Source organism: Onychomys torridus, chromosome 8 (genome assembly GCF_903995425.1).
Source record: "Onychomys torridus chromosome 8, mOncTor1.1, whole genome shotgun sequence".
Lineage (NCBI taxonomy): Eukaryota > Metazoa > Chordata > Mammalia > Rodentia > Cricetidae > Onychomys > Onychomys torridus.
Window position 1 is genome coordinate 47,971,309 of NC_050450.1, and position 26,953 is coordinate 47,998,261.

General features: G+C 50.5%; 1 protein-coding gene across 2 annotated transcripts; it reads right to left on the bottom strand.

Annotated features, from left to right (window-relative positions):
• Positions 1 to 4,583: 4,583 nt before the first annotated feature.
• On the bottom strand, positions 4,584 to 24,703 carry Flcn (folliculin). 2 transcript variants are annotated; one of them, XM_036195991.1, is made up of 13 exons: positions 24,377 to 24,703; positions 23,152 to 23,258; positions 19,491 to 19,761; positions 17,906 to 18,052; positions 16,135 to 16,356; positions 15,082 to 15,242; positions 13,021 to 13,112; positions 11,086 to 11,276; positions 8,321 to 8,434; positions 7,663 to 7,786; positions 6,884 to 7,015; positions 6,698 to 6,803; positions 4,584 to 5,627 (listed from the first exon to the last, which is right to left on the bottom strand). In XM_036195991.1, exons 3-13 carry the CDS (start codon positions 19,737 to 19,739, stop codon positions 5,426 to 5,428), a joined length of 1,740 nt encoding a protein of 579 aa, XP_036051884.1. In that variant the 5' UTR covers positions 19,740 to 19,761; positions 23,152 to 23,258; positions 24,377 to 24,703; the 3' UTR covers positions 4,584 to 5,425. The 2 variants fall into 2 exon arrangements, with proteins under 2 accessions (XP_036051884.1, XP_036051885.1); XM_036195992.1 differs by lacking the exon at positions 24,377 to 24,703 and adding an exon at positions 24,337 to 24,366.
• Between the last annotated feature and the right edge of the window lie 2,250 nt (positions 24,704 to 26,953).

Genomic DNA, 26,953 nt, shown 5'->3' on the forward strand with positions numbered 1-26,953 from the left:
GGTGGTGGTGCACACCTTTAATCCCAATCACAAGACAGACAGATCTCTGTTGTTCAAGGATACAGCCAGCATGGAGACACATGCCTTTAATCTCAATACCAACCATAGAAGACCTGGAGGTCTGTACAGACAGGCAGTGACGAGGAGGTCATGTGGTTGGGTTTACAACCAATGAGAAGGCAGAACAGAAAGTCTATAAAAAGACAGATACACAGGAAGTAGGCCTCTTTCTGAGGGGAAGGTCGACAGCGGCAGCGAAGGGTAAGAAAGGCGGTTTTAAGTCTCAGCTCTCAGCTACTGCTCTGACCTCTTGGGCTTTTAACTCTGCATTTGGCTCTGTGTTTTTTTTTAATTTTTTAATTTATTATTATCATTATCATTATTATTATTATTATTATATGTTTTAATTCTATACATCAGCCATGGGTTCCCCTGTCCTCCCCCCTCCTGTTACATCTACAGAGTCCTCATTCGAATGGATCTCAGCTAACTGCTGCTCAAAAGCCTAAAAACTTAACCAGGCTCTAGTTCCTGGTTTTCATGCTTTATATACTTTTCTGCTTTCTGCCATCATTTCCTGGGATTAAAAGGCGCGAGTCACAGTGCCTGGCTGTTTCTAGTGTGGCTTTGAACTCACAGAGATCCGGATGGATCTCTGCCTCCAGAAGACAAGGATTAAAGGTGTGTGTGCCACCATTTTCTGGCCTCTATGTCTGTCTAGTGGCTGTTCTGTCCTCTGACCCCAGATAAACGTATTAGGGTGCATGATATGTTGGGGAACACAGTATCACCACAGTAGGGAAGGCATGGTGTAGGAGTAGGAAGTTGAGAGAGCCTATGCCAACCTCACACTAAAGTGAGGAAACAGAGAACTGGAAGTGGGTGGGGCTACTTAGACCACTAACCTCCAGTGAGGCCCTTCCTATAGCAAGGCTGCACATCCTAAAAAAAAAAAACGCATTGACTACCTGCAGACCAAATGCTCAAGTACGTGAGCCTGCGGGGTCATTTCCCATTCAGACTATATCACAAACACTTTACCTAAGATGAGTAACTAGGACAGAAAAGGTTCTGGGCCCATCAGATTGAGTTTAAGCCCTAGGACTCACGTGGGAAGAGGAGGACATCAACTCCTACACATTATCCTCTGACCTCCCCATGCGCTGTGACAGGTGAATGTGTGTACACGCTTGGTGGTCAGCCTCAGGAGGAGGAAGGGGCCAAGGGAACAGACCTTGGGGGCTAGCTTTAGGGATGTTATATAACGGTTTTTAGCAAGGCAGAGGGAGTTGGGGAGAAGGGCAAGCCCTGCCAGAGCCGTTTGCCATGCTCCTGCTGGCTAGTGTCCCTTCACATCTGAGATGACCAGCTGCACTGCTGGCTAGGGTCCCTTCACATCTGAGATGACCAGCTTACAGCTTTACTTCACCCATAGTTTTGGAGGTTCCAGTCCATCAACAAATTAACTGGGCCTGTGTCAAGGGAGTTCATTATGGCGGAGCCAGTAACTGAGCAAAACACACACCAAATGGCCAGAAAGAAAAAGCAAGGAGGCGCCCTTATCCCACAACCCCAAGGCCATGACATCAGTAACCCAAGCTCCCACTAGGAGCTCCTAAGGTTTCAGGTCCCCCTGAACAGTGCTATGCTGCAACATGGGCTTTGGAGGGATACTTGCTGTGTGACACTATTCTTGGGGAGATATAAACAAACATTTGCTCACCCCAAATAGGGAACTGACATCAGGCCAAAGTACGGATACCATCAACCTGGTTGACTTGGTTGACCAATGAGTTTCACTGGGGTCACTTTCAGAAGCAGAAAAGACTCAGCTGCATTACCAAGCCCACCCCAGCATGGATGAAGGTTCACAGAAGCTGGAACCTGAGCACACTGCACAGCCTGCAGGCAGCTCAGCAAGTCAGAGAACATGCTTCCCAAGCAGTTCAGCACGTTTGAGTCTCTCAGCGGTCCTCACTGCTTCTATCAGTTCTGAGAGGAAGGGGCTACCTGAAGCCGTTGAATTGTTTAGAGTTTAAAGAGCTTCCGGGCAGGCTGGGATGTTTCAGGGCTCCACACACCTGTTATTTCACCTGCCCTGTAAACATCCTGTCTTAATGAGTTTTTCCCTTCAAGCACCGTGTTTTGCTTCCCTTCTAACATCCTGTCTTAAAATATTCTGCAGTTTGGGGCTGGAGAGATGGCTGTTTTTCCAGAGGACCTGGGCTCAATTCCCAGCATCCACATGGCAGCTCACAATTGTAACTCCAGTTCCAGGGAACCTGACACCCGTGGCTGAGGGTAGGGGCAGGGTATGCTAGCCAGGAGGGCCATGTAAGGGACTGAGGGATGCTGGGAGAACCTACTGACCAGTGCCCACCTTGATACGTTAAATAGGCACCTCAGGCATTTGTCCTGAGTTTGAGACCTAACAGTTGACATCTGCTCTCCCTTAAGTGACTACCAGCAATCCTCATTTAGGTGCATCCTGTCTACTAAAAATAAAACACTTCTAACTAGAAGCCTTCAAATTTTGGCTACTGTAAGACGTGCTCAGCTTCATGAAAATGCTCTTTGGAGTGGGAATTAAAAGACCACCCCAAGATGGTCACAAGATTAAGATGATACTAAACCCTATATAAATATGAAATATTTCTTCTCAAGACTGGGTCTCTTTAAGCAATAGTTAAAGGCTAGGTTGCATGCTTGAACAGTTTTTCATTTTATTTCCAAGTGGTAAGAATTTCTCACTGGGAAAGGGTCAGCCTCCCTTAGCAATCTGGAACTCACTCTGTAGACCAGGCTGGCCTTGAACTCACAGAGATCCACCTGCCTCTGCCTCCTGAGTGCTGGGATTAAAGGCATGTGCCACCATGCCTGGCTGTAGTTAGGGTTTCTTTCTTTCTTTTTCTTTTTTTTAAAGATTTATTTATTATGTACACAGAAGAGGGTGCCAGATCTCATTACAGATGGTCATGAGCCATCATATGGGTGCTGGGAATTGAACTCAAGACCTCTGGAAGAGCAGTCGGTGCTCTTAACCTCTGAGCCATCTCTCCAGCCCATAGTTAGGGTTTCTATTTCTGTGATAAAACACCATGACCAAAGAAAGGAACTTGGGGAGGAAAGGGTTTATTTAGCTTACCCTTTCACATCACTGTTCATCATGGGAGGTCAGGACAAGAACTCAAAACAGGGCAGGAACTTTAGGGCAGGAGCTGAAGCAGGGCTGTGGAGTGGAGCTTACTGGCTCGCTCAGCCTGCTTTCCTAAGAACCCAGGACCGCCTGCCCCACCCACAATGGGCTGGGCCCTCTGACAGAATTCCTAGCCACAGGGCCTCACAGCCCATGTGATCCATGTGGCATAGCTATGGGAACCCATTAGGTGCATGTGCAGGGGTGGGGAATCCAGAAAAGAGGGTCACAGACTCCTTGCACGACCATTTCCACAGGCCTTAGCACATCTTTCCTTAACGAAACTCTTCTAGTGGGCTTTGTTGTACTTCTTGGCTTTTCTTCCAAGGTCAACAGCGCTGCTTAATGAATAACACAGCGCCACATAAAACAAACACCTTCCCTCATCATTAATTAAGAAAATACCCTACAGGCTTGTCTACAGCCAGATCATATGAAAGCAATTTCTCAGTTGAGGCTCCCTCCTTTCCCATAACTCCAGCTTGTGTCAACTTGACAAAAACTTCAGGAAGTCCACAGTGGTCCATGACCACACTCAGCATCCCGTCCTTTGTCCCTAGAGATGCAGCAAGTTTTACTCTCTGATGGGAACACAGAGTACATTCCATCCTGTGAAATGAACTCAGAGCTACCTCAGGTTGGGCTCCTACTTATTAAGAGGCTCAGCAGCTAAACCAGCAGACAATTGGAAAAAGCTTTCTTTGAACCGGGCAGTGGTGGAGCATGTCTTTAATCCCAGCACTCGGGAGGCAGAGGCAGGCAGATCTCTGTAAGTTCGAGGCCAGCCTGGTATACAGAGCGAGTTTCAGGACAACAAAGGCTGTTTCATGGAGAAACCCTGTCTCAAAAAACAAACAAACAAACGAAACAGCTTTGTTTGAGTATGGGACAGGGCTTCAGGGAATGTCACAAGCCAGAAAGGCAAGAGCTCATATCCAAAGATAACGGATACCACCTTCCTTCATCTATCCAGGACTACCCGGGCCAGCATCGTAAGCTGACTAGGGCACCTCCCTCTTGTGAGACTTCACTCTCACACAGGTGCCTCTGCCACAATCTCCCCAGGGGCGGAGCCATTTTCTGAAGTAGGGCAATGTTAGACACACAGGTCTGATTCTGATTCTGTAGCCTAGCCTGGTTTAGAACTTACTGTGTGGCCTCCGCTGGCCTCAGACTTGCAGCAATCCTCTAGCCTCAGCTCCCCAAGTGTTGGGATTATAAGACTGAATCGTCATGTTCAGCCCAGTCAACAATGGACCCCACACACAGCACAAGCCCTGAAAGATTCTATTGTTCAGTGTGAGTCCATCTGAGTCTTGTAGGTATGCCGTGATGCCTTCCTCAGCCACACTGGTACACACAGTTGCATCTCATTGGTAGTCAGCAGTTTAAAAAAATACACATTTATTATGTTTCAATGATACAGAGACCAAGACACGTAAGCTTAGTCTTCATGTTAAATATAAACAAACACCAAAAATACTATAAAAACAAATTGGGAAACACCCTTCCAAGCTGCATCCCTATTAAAACTGCACGGTGGGAGACAATCTGTCTTAAGACCACCATATTCTGCAATCACTGGTTAATGCTGCAGCGGCAGCAACAGTGAAGAGAGCAACGTGAACTCCTGGTGGCTCAGTTCTATAATCCCAGCACTTGGGAAGCTGAGACAGGAGGATTGCTCCAAGTCTGAAATTAGCACAGGCCACACTGTGAGTTCTAAACCAGGCTGGGATACAGAATAAGACCCTGACTCAAAAATAACAAAATTTAAAAAAAAACAAAACAACAGCCATGGTTTCGATGTAGCCACAAGCTGGCAAGCTGACCAGAGGCCATGGTGGGCACATGCCCTGAGAATTCAACAACCCAGCAAATTCAAACAATGCAGGATGTTGCTGGCTTCCACAGTGGGAAGGTTTGCTCCTACCCCCGAGTGGACATGCTGCATCAGGAAGACGTCAGGGTCAGGCTGACATGATCCCAGTCAGTTCTGAGTCTTTGTCCTCAAGAGGCACAAAGTCTTGACAATCCCTGACAGGGCAGTATGATGTAGAGGGACCACCGTCTCCGTCTCCCTACATTTCAGTAGCTATGGGGTAACACAGAGCCTCACAGAAAGGACAAAGCCTAGCTCAGAAGTCTTCACTCTGCAAACAGGGCTTCACCCAACGCAGTCTCTTCCACAGATCTGGGACGAGCACCTCCTTCTGGGTGTTCTCAGAGTCAGTTACGTGACTCTGAGGCAGTGGGGCTGCGGACTGTGGACATGAGGTGTGACTTGTAAGTTTTGCTTAGACCCGTCATCCAGAACTTGAGCAGCTTGACGTTGTCTTCCTCTGAGGCGCCAAGGACGCTCAGGAGCTTCTGCGTGTCCTCCTTGGGGCGACTGTCCACCTTGGTGAATTTAAAGAGGACCTTCACTTTGCTACAGGAAACAGAAAACAAGCACTTAGACCCACGGCCCAAGTACCAAGCTTTCCTCATGGGCCAACTTCCAGAGCAGTGAGAGCTCTGCAGGCCCCGGTGGAGTTCCTCCATGCAGAAAGGGCACAGGGCTACAGTATGCCATGCTTAGGGCCTCGCCCTAGGGAAGGCCAGGCCACCACCATGGCACAAAGAGAAAGGTGTATTGCAGTCTCAGCTGCTCAGGAGGCTGAAGCAGGAGGATTCCTTGAACCCAGGAAGGTCAAAGCCAGCTTGGGCAAGACAGGAAAAAAACAATACTCTCAAAAAAGGAGAGAGGGGGACTGGAGAGATGGCCCAGCAGTTAAGAGCACTGACTGTTCCTCTAGAGAGACGGGGTTCAATTCCCAGCACCCACATGTCTGTATCTCCATCACAACTTTAAAAAAAAAGATAAATTTATGAAGAAATAACTTCTCATGAGCTTCACTGCATTATTTGAAACCAGGAAAATGTCCAACTAGCTCAGTTGATTTGATAAACTATTACTAAAACTCAAGGCACAAGGAAACAAGTAACTTTTCCTTATAAGGCATTAAGAAGGGCTGCCCAGCTGCACCCTGCTGCAAGTGTGCCGAGGTCTGATGCCTAGCATCCTCCACCCCTCCCAAACTAAAGGTGAATTAGGGAATAAAGAAACAGCGCTTTGGTTGTTCTGAACTTCTTTCACACGGCCAGCATCAAATCTCAACAGCTACCACCAACCACCTCCCAGGGCACAGGGGTCCCCCGAGGTCACCAAACTCCTAAATAGCAGGGCTGGTGTCAGAACCCCACTCTTTCCTGGAACTAGCTTTTTGTAGACCAGGCTGGCTTCGAACTCACAGAGGTCCGCCTGCCTCTGCCTCCTGAGTGCTGGGATTAAAGGCGCGTGCCACCACCGCCCGGCCAGAACCCCACTCTTAACCCCACTCTTACAGGCTCCTGAGGGTTCTTTTTAACAACCCCCCCCCCCCCCCCCCGTCTGCCTTTCCACATGAGCCCACCGCCACGGAGAGCTGGGGAAGCTGTCACGGCAAGGCTCGGGCTTACTTCATCCACTCTTCCTTGAGACAGATGAGGCACTGGTCCACCACGTCCACAGACAGGTTCTGGTTAGTCAGGGCTGCTTCAATCTTATTCAGGATGGTGGGCCCAACTGGGGGTATAAACACTGGGTGAGGACGAGGCCGCGGTGGCCCTCATGCCCCGACAAACAGCAGCAGCAGCAGCACCCACCTCTGTCTGCGGCCACAGGGCTCCCACTGGTCACCACAAACTCGTACTTGCTGAGGGACGGGTCGTCCTCACATCCAGCTGGGTGGAGGTTTGAGCGTGTGGCTGTGTGGACCTCCACAACAACTGCAAACTCTGTAGCAGCAAAAAGCATGCTATCTTGTCACGTGTTCCTTGACCCCCACCGCAGGCACCCCCAGACATACACTGCCAGGGACAGGCCTCCCATGAGTGAAGGTGCTTAAGACCTTTAGCAGTTTATGCGTTAAGGGTTAGTTTTTGCCTCAGCTAAACTACAAGTAACTCTTAAATTACAATGATCATACATCACAAACATAAATTCATTCTAAGAAACCCTCTGTGAATGGCTCCATTATTATTCTATCCTGTAGATGGAAACTGCCTTGAGGCTCAGTGACCACAGAGACACACAGCCAAACACCTCTGCACAGACCAATCCTGATGTGATCAGAAGGCATTGCTTCAGGGGCTCAGGACACCCCCGGTCCTCTCTGGGGCTGCAGAATACTGCCTTGCCATAAACCTGTGACTTGGATGCAGGCTGCCCCCCCCCTTTTTTAAAGATTTATTTATTTATTTATTTATATAGCATGTATGCCTGCAGGCCAGAGGAGGGCACCAGATCTCATTACAGATGGTTGTGAGCCACCATGTGGTTGCTGGGAATTGAACTCAGGACCTCTGGAAGTCGGTGCTCTTAACCTCTGAGCCATCTCTCCGGCCCTCCATCAGGCAGTGCGGGTCTCAAAGGGGGTGCTTACCCGAGGTCAGCACATGAGCTGGGACAGGCACGGGAGGGCTGAGCCCTAGGAAGTTACAGCGATAGGCCTCCTCATACTGGCTGCTGTACGGGATGATTCGGACACAGCCTACAGGCAGCATGGTCTGTGGAGGACAGGCTGCTCAGAATCCACCACAAGAGCACCCTCTGGATCTGGTCCACAGCCTCCCTCCTTAGTGTGTCCCTGGTCTCTCAGCCCACATGTGGTCTCCCACCAAGAGGCCCCCGATGCTGAAATGTGCGGCCTCTTCCGGTATCCTTGCCTGCTCGGATGTTCACTGCACAGAGAGGCACTGGTGGGTTTTGGCAGCCAGCAGACCTGCTGTGAGCTGCTCCTACCCCACCACCCCGACCTGAAACCAGCTGTGCAGCATCAGCATCAGCAAGTGCCAGTACCTGCCCAAACTACCTCTAGAAGAACCTCAGATTGAGGAAGGAGAAAACAGTGAGCTGTCTATCATGACATGGTTCCTGCCACAGGAGTGCCAATGCCTGCCATTTTCACCAGGCAAAGGAAACCGATTTCTGAGGCTCTGCACTGGTACCCCTATATTACACACACACACACACACACACACACACACACACACACACACACACACACCATCAAACATCAGCACACAGGGAAAGGTTCTCACCCTGAGGACTTCAAATGCAGAATGGACGAGGTGCACATCTCTGCTTTTCCAGATCACCTGATTTCCCATGAGGACATGCCAGGCCAACATACGAAAAGAGGAGGCGCCCAAGACCTGAAATACAGCACACAGCTCTTCGAGTATTTTATAGGAGCCAATCTGGCTCAGAGACTAGAATCTCTTTACTGTAAAGAAGGTCACAGTCAGCAAAGAGAAAGTTACTTCTCTTCCTAGGGATACTGGTAACCTGTCCAAGGCTAACAGGGGACAGGAAAAGTCCCAAGATTGCAAAGGTATTACATTCTTTTTGTTTGTTTGTTTTTTGTTTTGTTTTGTTTTGTTTTTCGAGACAGGGTTTCTCTGTAGCTTTGGAGCCTGTCCTGGATCTCACTCTGTAGACCAGGCTGGCCTCAAACTCACAGAGATCCACCTGCCTCTGCCTCCCAAGTGCTGGGATTACAGGTGTGCGCCAGGTATTACATTCTTAACATCCCTCTCCCAACTCTATGAAAACCACGAAGCAAACGGTGTTGACTTTTTACGGCTGTCTCCCTCTCTAGACACGCTGCCATACTGGAGTGTTTGGAGGTGAACATCTGCCTCATCACACCCACATCAGCAAGCCTGAGGGCTTTTGATGACAGCCTTCTCCACAGTTAGTTCTTCAGATGCTGAGGCCATCACCACATCAGGTCTGCTTCTATTTGTGGTATCTTTATTCTTTAACCCCAAACTGCCTCTCTCCTCCCTGCCTCTCCAAAACTCCTCAGCACTGACAGGAGGTAGCCTGTGGTTTCTTGAGGCCAAACATGATCTCGAAACAAAACAAGACAAACAAAAACAGAGGCTACAAGACCGTACTTTACGAAACTCAATGCTGCCGACATGCCTGCCTACAACAGGATCACAATCCCAGCTATCATAACCTCATAAAGAGTCAGCCAACCCAGCTCGGCACAGGAAAACACATGTCCCCAAGCAGAAGCTCCAGGGCTCAATCCGTCTGCATGGGGATTGAACTCAGGACTTTATGGCTGTCGGCAGGGGCCTTGCCCAGTGGATCATCTCACTAGCCTCTCTACTCTCCAAAATGGAAATAATTCTTGGCTGGTAAAATTAATGCTCATTGAAAAAAAAATGAGGGAGGTGAGAAAGATGGCTTGGTGGGCAGAGAGGAGCGTGCCATGTAAGCCTGGCACCTGAGGCTCTTGTCCAGACAGCACCCACATAGAGTAGGAAGGAGAAAACAACTACAAGACTGGCCTCTGACCTCCACATGTACACCATGGCATGTGTACCCCTACACACAATAATAATAGTAAATAAAACTTAAAAATTCTAAATTAAAAATAAAGAGAAATACAGCACAAAAAGTAAACCTGGGCCAGGCGGTGGTGGCGCACGCCTTTAATCCCAGCACTGGAGGGGGTGGGGGGAGGCAGAGCCAGGCGGATCTCTGTGAGTTCGAGGCCAGCCTGGGTTACCAAGTGAGTTCTCGGAAAGGCGCAAAGCTACACAGAGAAACCCTGTCTCGAAGAACCAAAAAGTAAACCTGGCATGGTTGCACATGCCTAAAATCCTAACACTTGGTAAGCAGGCCCAGAAATGCAAGACCATCCTCAGATATAGTGAGTTCAAAGCCAATTTAGGATACATGAGTCTTCAAAAGGTAAAAATAACATGAAAAGGGAATAATTTGCCTTCACCTGGAGCAATCATCTCCTCTCCTCTGACCCAATTCAATCTCAATAGACGATTTTCGTCTCTGCTGTATATATGTGCATCCCACTTCGTGTTGCCTGCTTGCTTTTTCATGCTAAATAATAGTCCACTGTCTAGATACACTGTAACAACCAAGACTGCATGAGGTTATGCCAGATTATTCTAGGAAAGACCATTAAAGTCTAGCCTGCATACAGATGGATAATGGTGCTTCCCAACACCTTCAGGTTACAGGACCACAGGAACCCTTGCAGACAAGACGCTGGGCTGGAGACAGATCAGCTTCAGTGCAAACTATGAGGACTTGAGTTTGCACCCTAGGACTCAATGAAAAAAAAAAGGCATGCAAGGCACACGCTTGTCATCTTAGAGCTGGGAAGGCACAGGTGGCAGATCCCTGGGACGCACAACCCAGCCAACTAGTGCATCTGACCAGTCTCAGGCCTGTCAGGAACACTGTCTCAAAATACAATGTCAATAGTGTTCAGTTGGAAGCTCCACCTCAGCCCCGACTCCCCACTCCTCCCTCTCCAAACACTCCCCCACCCCCCACACCCACCGCAGACTGCCAAAAGTCCAGGCTCCTCCCCCAAAGCTCAAGACTGTGTCTCCAGGGTATTTAAGGTCTGGTCCCTAGACCTGCCATGTGATTCCCCGTCCCCGACTTCTGGGGGCACTGGAGAGTTACCCCAGCATGCTTTGTTCAGATTAAACCTGGTCTTTTTAAATTCGGCTTGATCTGGCTCATTCTATCGGAACAAACCCACTACTGAGGGTCCTAAGATCTCTATCAAATAGCACCCAGAAGAATGCCACTCGGACCTCTATACACATGTGCATATATGAACATGTACAAACACACCAGATGCCCATTCTGTCCTGGAGTTAAGACAGCCTGACATCCACTGTGCCCTCCGCCATCCACCACTGAGAAGTCCCGAGTGTCACCCTGCCCGTGGATACAGAAGCAGCTCCGACTCAGAGGACAGGCAGACTGCAGAGTGGCCTGAGCTCTTCTCAGTGAGGACTACACCCCTACTTACCTGTCTCATGTGTCGGAGGGACTTGAAGACAGAAAGCTTTGGGGGCTGCCAGCTCCCACGTGCTGGGAGGAAGGATGGCTCCGCCGGGCAGCTGGGCAGCTCCCGCCCTTCAGCACCCTCTGGCATAACAGCACCTTTCTCCTCCTCTTCAGCCTCAGAATTGTCCCAGCTTTCTGATTCTTCCTCTAAGTCTACAGGACAGACAAACAGGGCAGGTATGGAGTGTGCTTCCCCTTAGACGCTACAGCCTGGTTCTGTGGCCATCTCTGTCTCAGGGCACCTCTAGCTACACCACCAATTTCTGTTGTACCCAGAGTGGCTGGACAACTACGTGCTACTGACTGGGCATCTGGGGCGGATGAGGAACGGCTTGGGCAGAAGGGACATCTTTTTCCTACAGATGCTGGCTATTTTCCACCGCTGGGAAGCCTGACCACGCAGAGCAGACAGCATGTGTTTATCAGTACTGCTCTGCCAGGGGCCAGTCCTTGTGCCCACACACTATCCCACCTCATCTCCCCCAAGCCAGACAAGACACAAACATTTCACTTCCGTTAGTCCTCATGGCGGACCTTCACAGTAGCAGCTCCTCTGCATGTCACAATGAGACCCAGAGAGCTGGGTGCCCATAAGCACAGAGCCAGAGTTTTTTGTTTGTTTTGTTTTTTTATTTATTTTTATTTTATGTGAATTGGTGTTTTGCCATGAGTGTCAGGTTCCCTGGAACTGGAGTTACAAACAGTTGTGAGCTGCTATGTGGGTGCTGGGCATTGAACCTGGGTCCTCTGGAAGAACAGTCAGTGCTCTTAACCACTGAGCCATCTCTCTAGCCCCATGGAGCCAGAGTTTGAAGCCAGTTCCATCTGACTTGAAGGCAAGCCTGAGTCTATCCCTTCATGACCCAATTCAGTTTAAATGTGGCTAAGATCCCTGTCTGCCCGCACATCTCAATCTTTTCCCAGGAAACACATCCCACCAAGACATGACTCTAATGGCCGGCAGAACTTTTCTATTTGTGAGTCAAACTATACTGGAATGGTTCTAGTACTGACTGAACCATAGGGATGGGAAAGCAACCCAAGCTCTAGCTTTTCTGAGTGTGTCTGGCTCTTGAAACTTTGCTCCTAAGGACCTGTCAGAGCACAAGCAAGCGCAGAGTGAGCGCTCAACTAGTCACAACCTGGAAAGAGCTCCAGCTACTTAAAACGGAGGACGAGTGGAGTCATCAGGAACAAAATGTATACCATATACCTAAGTGACCATTGCTATTCCACCTCTCAGCCACCAGGGGGCAGAGGGGAGGAGGAGGGAGGATGGGTCAGGACTATGAACTCCAGAACTCAAATAATCTCTATGGAAGTTGAGCCACAATTGAGGCCTGCACTCAGGCACTGGGACCACCCTAGGAAGTCAGTCACATAGGACTCTAACCCAAGGTGTAGAGAGTCTAAGCATGGATGTAGGGATGATATTGTCTAATGATTTCTTCTGAATTGAAACATTCTAAGGAGAAGAGAGGCTCATGAGATACAAGTCTTAGGAAGTTCCTGAAACTAACAAGATTCACAAGGCTTCTCTCCAAGGTTATAGAAGCAAAAAACAATTGCTGGGGAGGAGTCCAGCTAAGCTATCTAGAGGAATCTCTGGCAGTGGAACTACCTGCATGGAACTCTCCAACCTACTGAGCTACCTGAAAGTCCTTCAGGGAGCTCCAGGGATCCCAAATCCACTTGGGAATGGGCCACCAAGGCAACCATCACAGAAGATGAGACAGAATCATAACAAAAGCACCAAGAGCATGGAATTGATTGTCACAAAGGCCCTTCAGGCTTGTTCATATCTAGACTCCCTCATACCAGCTCCACTCACTGTGGCAGCCACAAAGCCAGGGGCCCTGCTGCCACCACAGATGGCCCAGCAGAGATAAAGTCTTACCAGCAAGCTTCTCCATCTGGACCAGGGTGTCTTCTGTGGGTGCACCCTCCAACAGCTTTTCTGTCAGTCGGCTACCACATGCCTTCAGGAGCCTGGAGATGGAGATAATGCCAGTCATGAGGTATCCCTGCCAATGGGAAAACTGAACCTGAGGCTTACCAAGCCCTTGGTTTAACTCCAGGTCACAGAAAATGCCCTACACAAGAATACTAGAGACCCCACCACCACCACCGAGGAAACAGTCTCCAAGACAGGAGTCTGGTCCTCCATTAAAGGGAATGAGAAAAATGGGCTGGGGGAGGTTTGGAGGAATTGTTGGTTTTAATCCCAATTCAGAAGTCACCTCTGAGACAAAAGGAACACTGGTAGCACATCAGAGAGCTCTTTAGTTCTATAAGTGAAGTGATGTCCTTGTGGCTACATTATAGATAGAAAGACACAACCAAAACATTCTAGACAATTCTCAAAGGAAGAAATTACAAATGGCCAGTAAGTACACGAAGACATAGTCAACATCCTTCGCTCTCAGGGGAATACAAGTTAAAACTGCCTTCAGATTCCATTTCATACCAGTCAGCATGGCTGTCTCCAAGTCCAAGGACCAGGGCTGAAGAGCTGGCTCAGCAGCTAACAGCCTCTGCTGCTCTTACAGAGGACCCATTCAGTTCCCGCACCCACGCTGTGGCTCACACCATTCCTAACTGCAGTTCTCCAGGATCCAACTCCTTTTCCTTTTCTTTCTTTCTTTTTTTCACTTCCACAGACATCAGGCACACATGTAGTACACACACATACACGAAGACAAAACACTCCTACACATAAAATAACTCTAAAAACAAAAGAAGAAAGCCAAGGACAACAAAGCTGTCGAGCATGAGGGAAACAGGAACCTTATGCCCTGTTGGTGGGTGTGTTAACTGGTGCAGTCACCTTGGAGTCAGTGGGGAGGTGCCCCATCATACCACTCCTGGGCATTACCTGAAGGACTATAAGCCACCACGCCAGAGATCCTTAAACAGCCCTGTTTATGCTGTATTATTCACCATAGGTGTGAGCCAACCCTTTTCCCCCAGGGTACTCTTTTTTTTTTTAATTGGTTTTTTTGAGACAGGGTTTCTCTGTGTAGCTTTGGAGCCTGTCCTGGAACTCACTTGGTAGCCCAGGCTAGCCTCGAACTCACAGAGATCCGCCTGGCTCTGCCTCCCGAGTGCTGGGAGTAAAGGTGTGCGCCACCACCGCCCGGCCCCCCAGGGTCCTCTTGAGGAGTGAGGGATGAGAGATTTAGATAGAAGGATGGAGGGGAGAGAAACAGACAGAAACGCAGGACAGCCTCGGGAGGGCCTGGGTCAACATCCACCGGCCCCTTCTGTCTCTTCTAAAAGGCTTTTTAAAGGAATGCCAGGGGCGGGGCAAAAGACCTCCTCCCCTAGCACAGCCAAGTGCAGACCATTCCAAACACCTGCTAACCACGCATGTGGTTAATCCATCCCCTTATGCAGCCCTGCTGGGTAAAGCAAGCTCAGATCTCACTAGGAAACCTCTGTGGGCTCCCACACACAGCTAAGGAACAGACGAGCCTAGATGCCTATCAGCTGACAAACGTGGTACAGATGGAATAGCAAATGCTAGAAGGGGCAGCACATCCTGCCAAGCTCAGGGCCTGAGGCTCTGCAGGTTACACTCCCTTTCTCTAGACTGCTCAGTTTGGGGAACAGGAGCTCCCTGTTCACAGCACACCTGTACACTAGACTCCACACACCAGCTGACTGCTCCCCACCAGCAAAAACTCCCAGACCTGAGCCCAAAGCACCAGCCGCTAGCTCAGAAGAGGCCTGAGCCAGAGAACTGCTGCCATCTTTAGAGAGATGACTTGGTGGTCTCCATACAGAAATGTTCTCTGTGCCGATGCAAAGTGAGTTCTACCTACGAGTGTTTCCATCCAGCAGGGACTCAGACAAGAGAACAGGCCTCAGAGTCAGAGCCCACTCACGGTGCCTGCCAGGCAGCCCCACTCAGCAGGGAGATGCTCTAAGGCTCAGAGGCATGACCAGGATTCATTACCAGGCAAAGGAAGTATGCAGACACGCCCACAGGTTGTCGTCACTGGTCAAGGAGGTCAGAGAGCGGGCTGCGTTGCCGTTCCTCTGGTGCAGGAAGGGTGTGAAGGCTGTGTTCATCCTCTGGGCACGCTGTGGACATCCAAACTGCTCTGCCTCAAACACCTGAATACAAAGGGTGCCTCTTCAGTGGTGGCTAGGACCTAGGCTTTCAGTTATGGCCACCCAGTTTTCCCAGAGTCTCTCATTCTGTTCTCTTGACTCAGAACACAGTACATGGCAACCGTCTGCCGGTGCCTCAGAGTGGTTCTGCCGACCAAGAGCTTTCAGAGTGGTTCCTCCCTCCCTTCCCTTCCCCTTCCCTTCCCCCTTCCCCTCCCCTCCCCTCCCCTCCCCTCCCCTCCCCTCCCCTCCCCTCCCCTCCCCTCCCCTCCGCTGCTTGGCCCCGTGGGCTCCTGCTGGGTATGAATCACTCTGCAAGTACTCTTGGCCTCCCCAGGCAGGTTCATTCTACAGACCACTGCAGGAGGTGATGGGCACATGACCATCGACTTTCACCTGCCTCCTATGCCCTGCACCACAGTCTAACACAGTACAGCTGCTCCATCTATGAAGATGAATGATGAACAGCCTCCTCCTCTACTGCCTGTGGACAGAGCGTGGACAAGAAATGGGCCACTGGATCTGAGGGTCTGTGATCAAAGCATGCTCCATGCCTACCTGCATGCTATTTTGCAGCTGGAGGGGGTGCCCTAGGTAGGGCTCTAGACAAGACTAGCAGATAGTTCTGAAGAGTACAGGAAGCAAAGACACCAGGCAAGAAGCCAGAGGCTGAACAGCAGTAAAGACACTCGGCTGAGGGAGCGCCAGAAGAGCGGGTAAGGTAAAATCAGAAGAGCTACGGGCTGGTTAGAAGGGACACTCATCCTGCATCATGACGCAGAGGCCGAGACTACAACCTGGTCCCTGTGGCAGAGGCAGAGCCAAGAGGACCACTGCTGCCTGGGCACTCAACATCCAGGCTAACAGGGCCAGTGATCCCTCTTCAAGCCATCACCTTGAGGGCCTTGCCCTGGAGCTCACTGATGATCCCGCGGATCTTCCCCAGGAGGAAGGGCCAGGAGTTGATGAGGTAGATGCGGTCCATCATGATGGCAATGATGCTGTACCAGCGCTGGAAGCCTCTGGCCAGGCTGTCTTTGATGAAGAAGGTGTGGCTAAACACAAAGCCATGCTGCTCGTCCCCAAAGAAGATGGGGCCTTCTCGGCCAGGGCACACCTTGGAGGAAGCGACAACAACTTCAGGCAAAGTGCTATCCTAACTTGAACTAAAACCTCTTGGGTCTCTTTTCCTGGTTTCAATGGTGCTAGGTTACTCAGGGCCTTGACCCAGTAGGCCAAAGTCCTAGCACTAAGCTGCACCGAAATGTTCCAACTTGGTTTTCTGGATAGACCAGCAGATGCAATGGACTACTGCTGGGCTTTCAGAGCACAATAGCACACTCTCTTCAACCAGTTGATGGCGGTGGTAGTGGTGATGGTGGTGGTGGTGGTGGTGGTGGTGATGGTGGTGGTGGTGATGGTGATGGTGGTGGTGGTGGTGGTGATGGAGGTGGTGGTGGTGATGGAGGTGGTGGTGGTGGTGGTGGTGGTGGTGATGGAGGTGGTGGTGGTGGTGGTGGTGGTGATGGTGAGATCAAGTGCACATGAGTACAGGTGCTCGCAGAGGCCAAAGGTGTCAGAGCCCCTGGAACTGGTCTCACAGGAGGTTGTGAGCCATCCAATGGGGATCTGAGGAAACAACTCAGGTACTCTGTAACAGCAGTACACGATGCTAAACGCGGAGCCATCTCCAGCCCCAGCACACCCTATTTTTAGAGTCCTGTGGTCTTCTCCTGACCAGTTTGCTGAACATGCAACTACTGTGCACAGGACATCTGGCTGCTGCTAAGCATAGGCCAAGAAACAGAAAGAGGTGTAAATCCACAGTAAGAAGGAGCAACATGGGCTCCATCCAGGGACAGAAGAGGTGGATACAGGGCAGCGAACTCTGCAGCTGCAGCATGTCTTTGTGACGGTCAAACCTAAACGCTAAGACTCACGTTCCAGGGTTGGGGATTTAGCTCAGTGGTAGAATGCTTGCCTAGCAAGCACAAGGCCCTGGGTTCGATCCTCAGCTCAAAAAAAAAAAAAAAAAAAAAAAAAAGAAAAAGAAAAAAAGATTCATGCTCCAGAGCAGTAGCCCAAGAACAAACCATTCTTTTGCTGTTTTTAAACCTTTTTATTTTCTGTTCACGAGAGTTTGCTGGCATGTATGTCTGTGCACCACAGGCATGCAGTGCCCATGGAGGTCAGAAGAAGGTGCTGGATCCCCTGAGACTGGAGTTCAAGATGGCTACAAGCCAACAATGCTGGGAATAAACTCAGGTCCTCTGCAAGAGTAGCAGGTGCCTTTGACCGCTGAGCCAACTCCCCAGCCCGATTCACTCTTCAGAAGGTTCTAAGAGTTCCAACATGGTGGGGTGGCGGCTGATACAATATAAAGGTGACACCTGGTTCAACAAACCACACAGCATAGGAACTGTTCTATCTTAGAAACATGCTCATCAAGAATGGACAAAAAAAAAAAAAAAAAAAGTAACAGTTAGTCTGATGCTCAAATTGAAAAAGCTAACACCCCGTTCAACAGCCAGAGTCCACTTCTCTTCAAGCTCTAACAACTGCAGCCATGCTCACACCGCACTGACAAGCAAGCCCCCTTGCTGTAGAAACAGCCATAAACCTATATTCACGCGCGTTTCCCACAGACAGCCCGACACCGGCCTTACCTCACAACTCAGGCTCCGGACACAGGCCTGGCGGACGATGCTGAAGAGCTGGGGGTGGTTGGGGTGCTGGTGACTGACGTATTTAATAGAGGTTTCCTTATCATGACTGATATAGCCTGGGTGCCCTACAGCAAGTGATCGGCAGCCCTGCACACAGAAGGACAAGAAATCTATTAGTTAGGAGTAGCAATAAAGCTAAACGTAGAAAACATAATCCTTTTTAATTTTTTTTTTTTTTTTTTTTTTTTTTTTGAGACAGGGTTTCTGTGTAACAATCTTATCTGTCCTGGAACTCGCTCTGTAGACCAGGTTGTCCTCAAACTCACAGAGATCCACTTGCCTCTGCCTCCCAAGTGCTGGGATTAAAGGTGTGCACCATCACCATCCGGCTTGTTTCTAAGTAAATATAATGCTTCTCTATGGCGTTTCCAATTATCTTTAGTGTTCTCCCCTTCCTCTCCCCACTCACAGGAGTTGGTTCTCTTCTTCCCCAGAGTGAGTTCCAGAGACTCAAACTCAGGCCATCAATCAGGCTTAGCAGCAAGCACCTTTAAACACTGAGCCATCTTGCCAGCCCTGCATGAGCGCCCCGCTCCACCCACCCATTCTTTCAAGACAATGAGGCCTAGGCTGGCCTGGGACTTATGAACCTCCTACCCCAGCCTCCTAAATTCTAGGACTATAGGCATGTTTAGTCATGCCCAACTTCTTGATTTCTTTATGTATAGAAATAACCAGCTTTTAAATTTATACTTATCTTAGACTTTAAGAAAATCAGGATCCAGGTTATCTACAGCTGGTAGTAACCGCTGTGACTCACCAAGGCATACTAGTAGGTAAGCTGAGTTTTCTATTGCTTATCTCTCCTAATCCTAACAGTAGCCCTAGGAGGGAGTCTCAGGAGCAAGCCCATTTTACAGACAGCTGAGGCCTGGATGAGAAGCAGCAGGACTCAGGGTGCAGACATGTCACTCTCTTGAGAGATGCTATTGGCCCCCAAGCATGCCTCTTTCCCGGGACAGAATAAACTGCGGGTGGAGGTCTTGGCCACAGGCCAGAGAGGCTTCAACTGGAGCTGTCACAAGCCAAGGCTGTGTATTCTGCAGGGGTCCCAACCTTGCACTGCAGCAAGACCCTCCTCAGGAGATGCTCCGGGACCCTGAACATCCTGTCCTTTTAAGAAAGACTCTTCCTTCCCTCTCGCTGCTCCCCAGGCCTAGAGGCCCATCCACGTTTGTTCCTCTCCCCTGTCCCAGTCCTGTAGCTTCCCACAACAAAGGACTTTCCTCATGTGATCGCTGCTTCTCAAAAGAACCAAATGACAATGTCACCTGATTCCTGTCCACCCCAGCAGCAGCTGGAACCCCTACTCAACCCAGCCAACCCAGATCCTCACCAGCAGTGGCTGTCAGGGATTTCCACTTCACTCCAACAAAGAGGTACCAGGACCCATAAGGAGGAGCACCCAGACCCTAAATAGGTTAAAAGGGCTCCTGCTGGGATAATGAATGCTCTCAGGACCTTGAGGGTGGGTCTCCATGCTCCCACCTCCCATCATTCACAGAAAGGTCCCAAAGACACTTGCCTCACACATGTCTGATTTCTTGGGCCCAGGGCTGCTGGACTCGGTGCTGGCACCCTCGGCTGGACTGTGGGCACGGACCCGGCTGCTCATCTGGATGCCACCCTCTTCTTCTTCAGCCTGCTCAACCTGGCCAGGACTGTCCCCGCTTCCAGCACCCTGGGGCAGGGGAGCATGTAGAACTTCGGTGCAGAACAGAGTGCGGGGGCCATGGAGCTCACAGAAGTGGCACAGAGCAACAATGGCATTCATGGTGCCTGGAAATGCCAGAGGCCTGTAGGATAGAGACGCTATTTGTGGGCCTGCCCCGTCCATGCTGTGAAATCATGCCAAGGACTCTGACACACTGGGGCCACAACGGGAGTCCCGACAGGCTTCTGCCTGGTGGAAGGATGTCCCCACCTGCTGGCACTGCTGAGCATCTACCCTAACCATTGTTACACCAAGGGCAGGAGAGACACAAGGGGAACAGAAAGACAGACAGAGGAAGAGAAGTATGAATCAACAACCACACAGAAAGTACTCGCTGGAACTGCAACAGGTCCAGGAAGCAAACACATCTGTAGGCACCAGGGGAATGACATCGAGAAACAGGATCTGCCCCAAGGAAGGTCCTTCATCCATCATCACCTGCGGGGCGAGTTCTGAGCGCTGGGATACTTGGGGTGGGGGGCTCACCTACAGAGACAGACACATCTCATTTCTGTGGGGGGGACTTGGAACTGCAGCACACACAGGGAACTGAGAGGAAGCAGGACCAGAGGAGAGGCTGGTACACAGGTCCCAGTGGAGCTGGAGGGAGCAGACCAAGCAGGTGGGCTGGGTCGGAGACGGACAGACGCTGATCTCATGAACATCTGGCCACAGCCAGGCGCCCGGTTTGTTTCAGAAATGGCAAGGCACGCAGAGTTCTGACGAAGACAAGTAAGCTCTGGCCTTCATCTTCCAAAGCTAATGTGCAAAAGCAGACTGCAGGTTCCAGGGACAGTCCCGCACACCACTAGAGAGTGATGGAGCACGGGCAGGTGACCGTGACAGGAGGCAAGGCCAAGAGCATCAGAGTTTCCAAAATGAGAGGCGGACTCCACTGGAGGGAAGTGAGACTGGATCCTGAAGGCAGGAACAGGGGAAACAAAGGAGGGGCAGGTGTGTGTGTGTAGGGGGTGAAGCGGGGGTGTGGGGCTGGGACACGCTGTGAGTGAAGTCTACAGGGACTTTTCACCTTCATGAGAACTGAGAGGGGCAGCCAGGGCCTCAGACACAGACCATGTGACTTCCACAGATCATGGGGTCCTCCAGAGACGGAGAGAAAGAGCTGGCCAAGGTGACAGAAGAGCCATCTAAGCCATCCTGCTGGGCCAGAGTACGTTAATAAGGAGGGAAGGGGGTGTCACTCAGTCTTAAGAGAAAGGCTGTCCTACAACCTGCTGTAGCCTGGACAGAGCCTAAGAACGAAACCATACAGACACAGGACAAGCTCTGGTTGGCCCACTTGAGAGATCTGGGGGAGCTGGACTTGACCCCTGTGAGGTGGACAGATGACAGAGCTGAGGGAGATGGCGGCGAGGGCTGGCCAACAGTGGGAGTGCTGATGTCACTGAACTTCCACATGCCTGGAGTGTTCAAAGTCATGTCATATGTGTTTTTTTTATCACAGTTTTAAAAAAGAGTAGTAGCCAGGCATGGTGGCTCACCTGTAATCCCAGCATGCCCCAGAGGCAGAGGCCAGTGTAGCTTACAAAGCAAGTTCTAGGCTAGCCAGAATAAGACCCTGTCTAAAACAAACAAAAACTCAAAACTAACCACCCACAGAGCCACGTGAAGGTCATTCACTGGCAATCATGTGATTTCTAGAGGCGTGAGGAAAGCGGGGGGTACTGGTGCTCCACTGGAAGGGATGGGGTGAACCTGAAAAGGTTGTGGTGTTGGGCAAGTCCCCATCTCCACCTGATAAAATGATCCCAAATGAGCAGATCCTGGAGTCTCTAAAGAGGATGGAGGCCAGGAAGCAATTCACTCCTCCTGCAGGGGTAGCAGCTGAGGGGCGGGCAGCCATGGGGGGCAGCTGCAGGGCATTTGCCCTCAGATTTGCAGCAAACAAGAAAAGGTGTTAAAGATCAGAAAGAATGGCCTTGGGGTCATAATAGCAAAGACCACCACAGCGGCAAAGGCAGGGACAGCTAGGGCCAGCATGCCTGACCCATGGACACTGTAGACCATCCTGGCTGGAGAAAGTCTGCAATGGCAGGTCAGAGTGACCTTGTGTTCTCCACACACATCATATCCACAGTCACACGCGACAACTCAAGATTTTAATCAGCCATAGCTAAGCTCAGGTCCATAGCCTCACTAGCCAGGTTTAGAGCATTCACACAGGGCTCAAAGCCACCATCTGAAGTGTGTGGGTTCCAAGATATTGCCATCCAAAAAAGAGCTCTACAAGAGAGTCCTACTCAAGGCAATATGTGGCTATTTAAGTCTCTAAATTAGAGGCAAGAAGACACTGACCGGAACCCACACTGCGTCTCTTTTGAGGACACCTCCCTGGGTTTCATCCCTTGGAAGGTCGGGCATGAATACGACCAAGGAGATGTGGCCAGTCAGATGGCATGCCCGGAGCTGGCAAAGCAGGAGCTTGTGCACCTGCACAAGTGGCTGGTGACAGACACTTGGCTGTCTTAGCTGCCTCCTTTGAGGTGGCGCTCTTCTAGTGTCTCTGCAGTCATCTGCCTGAGCTGACAGGGGGCCGCAGCAGCAATCCTCTGGGGTTAGACCAGGATTAGCAGCAGCGGGTGGAAACAGTGGTAAAGCAGGAGATGGGGAACTGGGGATGGGCCCTGGGCCTGTGGAGATTCTCACCGTGGTGTGAGACAAAGGAGCTGGTGGGGAAAGTCCTGAACATGCTGCAGGCCTCATTCTGGCTCATCCTTTCTGAGCACTCTGGTCCTTCCTTACACACTAGCTCACGTAGACGGACGCCGTACCAACTCCCATTCTCTCACGTGTCCTAGGCTTTGGGACCTATGTTGCTGGTCTTTCCCCTTTACAAATGCTATGTCCCCTTCAGTGGAGACTCTGTCTAGTTAACTACAATGCCTTCAGTGTCCACTGCAGTTCCCAACACATGGAAGGCACCGTACTTGCTCAGAGAGAGAACCATTGTAACCAGAGAAATTGGAGGTATCTAAGAAGTTTAGACACAACCATAGTCAAAGCAGAGTCTATGAATCTAGAGGCAGAGAGAGGGTTCAAAGGGCTTCCTACAGTGTGGTCATGGACCACTATGGTTTAAGGATCCAGTACAGCTGTTCATGGTGGCACACATCTGGAATGCATACACTAGAAGGTGTCAGCAGGAGAATCAGCCAGCTTCAGCGACATGGAATGAGCCAGGCCAGCCTGGGCTAGCCTGGGCTACTGTCTCATAAACAGAAGAAAAGTCCATTGCAAGGGAGGAGATGAAGCAAGCTTCATATAACAGGATAAAGATGCTGGGGAAATAAAGGAGTCAGGACCCAAAATAGAAGCATGCATCCTGGGGAAGGGGCTGTATCATCTTTGCAGGGGCATACAAGGAAGAGAAATAAGCATGCTCCCAGCAAAGCATGCCCACGAAAGCAGCCCTTAGCCAAGTACCACCCATGTGTGGAGCATCAATACGAACCTTACGCTCAACAGATCACAATTCCACCATCCTGCCTAGACCAGAACATGCACAAATCCTACCGGATGAGCCGGCATCTGTACTTGAATTCAAAGACTTGATGTTTTCTAGGAAAAGAAAGAAAAAAAAAAAAAAATCAGACCTAATTCTGAGAGCTAAAGTCTTCATAGCTTCTCAGGTTGTTTTGTACGAGGCACCTGAATCCTGGCCAGGAAGAGGCCAGTTCTTCAGTAGCTCTCCAATTCCAACGTCTACCACATTTTTACTGAGCAAGCTTCTGGGAGTGTGCCTAACCACCCTCCTTCCCAGTTACTACTCACAGCTGAAGACAGTCTCTTCACCACCATACTTATATTCTTTGAGGCAGGCTGTACATGGATGCTGCTTGCCCACACTGTCTTAGTCTGGCAAAAAATGCCCACACCATTCTTCCCTGGTGTGCCCTGGTTTTACCCCAGTCTATTTCTTGTCTTCTCACGGTACCAGGCCACTAAGAGTGCCCTGTAGGCAAACAGGGGGTTACAAGGACCCCCACGGGAAACTCATTTCTCCCAGCTGCCACCCTAGCTAGAGCAGAATGGGGAAGAAATTCAGCCAGAGGGCTGTATGTATCTACGGCTCAGAACCACTCCCCACACTACCACTACTGCCAACTACAGCAGGATTTCCTTTACGGAGCGCCCAGTCACTTGACACTAGCAAACAGTGTCACGTGCCATGACCTCTCTACTGTTTAATGACAATTGTAATAACCCTGCACCTCCAGCACTACACTGGCTGTTGGCCTTTCGGTGCTGGTGCTGCGACTTGTTTCTGCTGGGCACCATGGTGGTACCAGGCCCCCAAGATCTGCAAAGCCAGCCCGTCCTCTCAGCAGGTCCTCTTCCTAGCTCCCTAAAGCCTAGGGCTGCTTGTCACCTCCTCGACTGCGATCCATTGGCTAATCCCAGAACTAAACGTTCTTTCCAGTACACGAGGGCAAATTATCCAGCCAGAGTGGAGAGAAGTGAGGTGTCCTCCCTGCCCTGCCCTGCCCTGGGGTGGCTGAGCGAGGCAGGCAGAGCCGTCCGAGGGGCGTCCTAGGACGGCCGTCCTGCTAGAAAACGGACGCCAGCAGTGCTCAAAAGTAAAGCAATGATCCCTCTCGGGGGTGGAACCCGTCACCTCCCTCTCCGCGGTGTTTACCATCCCCGCCTTCCATTCAGCACTATAGCCCAACACCAACCCAACACTGGCGCTCGCCGTCTCCTGGATGCCGGGCTGGAACCCACTCGCGACTGTCGGGGCCTGCGAGGCTGTCCCTAACGTGCAGCCCCTCGCCGAGTGCTCGCCCGGTCTGCAGGCCGGGCACCGAGCCCAGCGCGTGACCCAGCCGGACCGAACCATCCGCAGGCCGGCGGAGGGAAGGGAACTCCAGCTCCCGGCCCGATCGAGCGGCGCCACGTCCCCGGGCAGGTGGCCAGGATGTGCCGATCCACGCTGTGCAGCGTTGCGCTCCGCCGCGCCAGGGACATAAGCCCCCACGACCACGCGTGCCCCTCGGCGCCGCTTGTCGCCCCGCGGAGAAGCGCAGATGGTTCCGGCCGCCGAGAGACGCCATTCTGCAGGGGTGAGGTCAAAACTAACATTTCAAAAGAGTCGGAAAGAATTAGCCAGAGGGTACCTAGGTGCCTATAGAAGAGGAAAGGAAAATGGGGAAATTTCCTTAGGGCGCTATGAGTTTTCCTGGCTCCACTCACCGCCGGTTAGCCTGCCGACGGGAGCCAGCTTCTCCCCTTCGTGAGAAGTGGAAGGTGCGGACAGGTCCTGGGAGGGAGGTTGGTGACAGAGGGACTGCGGCTCAGCGGTGGTCGGAGCCCAACCTACCTTTGCATACTAGCTTTCAAAACAGTTCAGGGGTTGTGGTTTTGCTCAATGGTAAGCTCAAGGGCCTGGGTTCGGTTCCCAGCGCGCGCGCACGCGCGCACACCCACACACACACTTAAGGAGTATTGGTTTGGGGCTATTTAAAACTGAATTTTAAAGCCATTAGTGCATAACGTGGGCCCTTCCTATGAAGACAGATGAGAATTCGGCTCTTGGCCTGTCTGCGCCTTGACCCTGTAACTCAGGCTGCCAGCTGTGTGCAGTGGGACTGTACACCCCAGGAAGATGCTCAGAACGTGGTTCTCAGGAAGTGGGGAAGTTTCAGATGGTCTGAGTAGAAGTAATTGGTAGGTTTATTTGTTTTTCAGATCACAGGGGTCTAATTTCTTTTTCTACAACTTCCATGTTTTGTTGGAGAGGGAACAGGAGAAAAAAAAAAATGAAATTGCAAACTTGTGTTTTGTACCTTTGTTTATAGCCTGGTAAAGATTAAGGAATGCAAGGTAGAATTACAATGTTAGGTATTGCCTTTGTGTCTTTATTCTTTTCTTTTTTTTTCTTTTTTTGGTTTTTCGAGACAAGCTTTGCACCTTTCCTGGAACTCACTTGGCAGCCCAGGCTGGCCTCGAACTCACAGAGATCCGCCTGGCTCTGCCTCCCGAGTGCTGGGATTAAAGGCGTGCACCACCACCTCCCGGTTTGTGTCTTTATTCTTACCAATCCAGTTACTTCTGGTATTGTGAGTTAGTGGTGGAGACCACCTTCTGTCTCTGAAGAGGTTCTTGTCCCCCACCCTCCTCCAAGAATGGAGTAAGCAGACAGCAGAGTAAGAACGGGGATCCTTGTCAACTAGGGATTAACACCCTTAAACTGGACAAAACTTTAAGTGGATTGCCCCTCAGGACATAAATGAAACAGGGTTGAACTCTCCATAGCAGTAGCATGTTAGGAAGAGCCAGCACACCTCTGCAAACCGTTCTGATGCTGGAAAGAAATCAGGATTGGGGATGCTAACCAAAAGCAGTCATTTCAGAGCAAGTCTGGAGGTCACTGAGGACGCAGCAGGAGTGCCTCCAGCAGGTTCCTTTCTGCAGCCATTGAGAAGCCTTGGAGGCTGAGGTGGGAATGAGTAGTCCCTTTGCCCGCACCCACAGATCCAGTCCCAGAGGCTAGCTGAAGCAAGCTCCCACAGAAATCTTAGCCACAGGAAACCTAACTGAAAAGAAGTTTGTCTGTGGAAACTGGCTGCTGAGAATTTCAGTACTGTGGAGGGATTGGAATATTGCAGGTCCAAAAGCTAGTTACCTTAGTTTGGGCTGGTTCTAGCCCTCCAGAACAGCCATTCATTGCCCTGTGTGTCAGAACAAGTAGATAAATATTTTTTTGGGTCTATTAACTCACCAACCCAAAAGCTCAGGTAGTATCTTGGTCTTATAGAAAAGCTCCCCATCTCGTTGTACCTGCCTCTCTGCGGTACCCAACAATATATTTTAAACTTGACTTATGATTTTATTCTGTAAAACTATAAACCTTCATGAAACTGCTTCCATCTTGGAACATTTAATTTGGGGTAACCTGTGTTCCCAGGGCACAGTTACTCAAAATGGCTCCAGAATAAACTGTTTTATTCCCTTTATGATGATTACCTTTTATTCCCTTTATGCACCTACAGTCCTCGAGGCAGTCTTTCCTCTTGGATGGACAAACTAGCTGGGAGCTGGACCCTAAGTCTCAGGATTCCTCTGAAGAGAATAGAAGCATCTGGGGCCAGGCTCCTAGAACCAGACACTCAAGCCTTCCAGCTCTCCCTTCTCTGTGGAATTCTGCAGCAACTCTGGCTCTTTCGATCCAGAGTATCTTAATTTATAGAGGTTCCAGGGTGCCTAATGAAGGTAGGCCTAATTATTTAAATGTGAATATGCAAATAAGGTGGAAA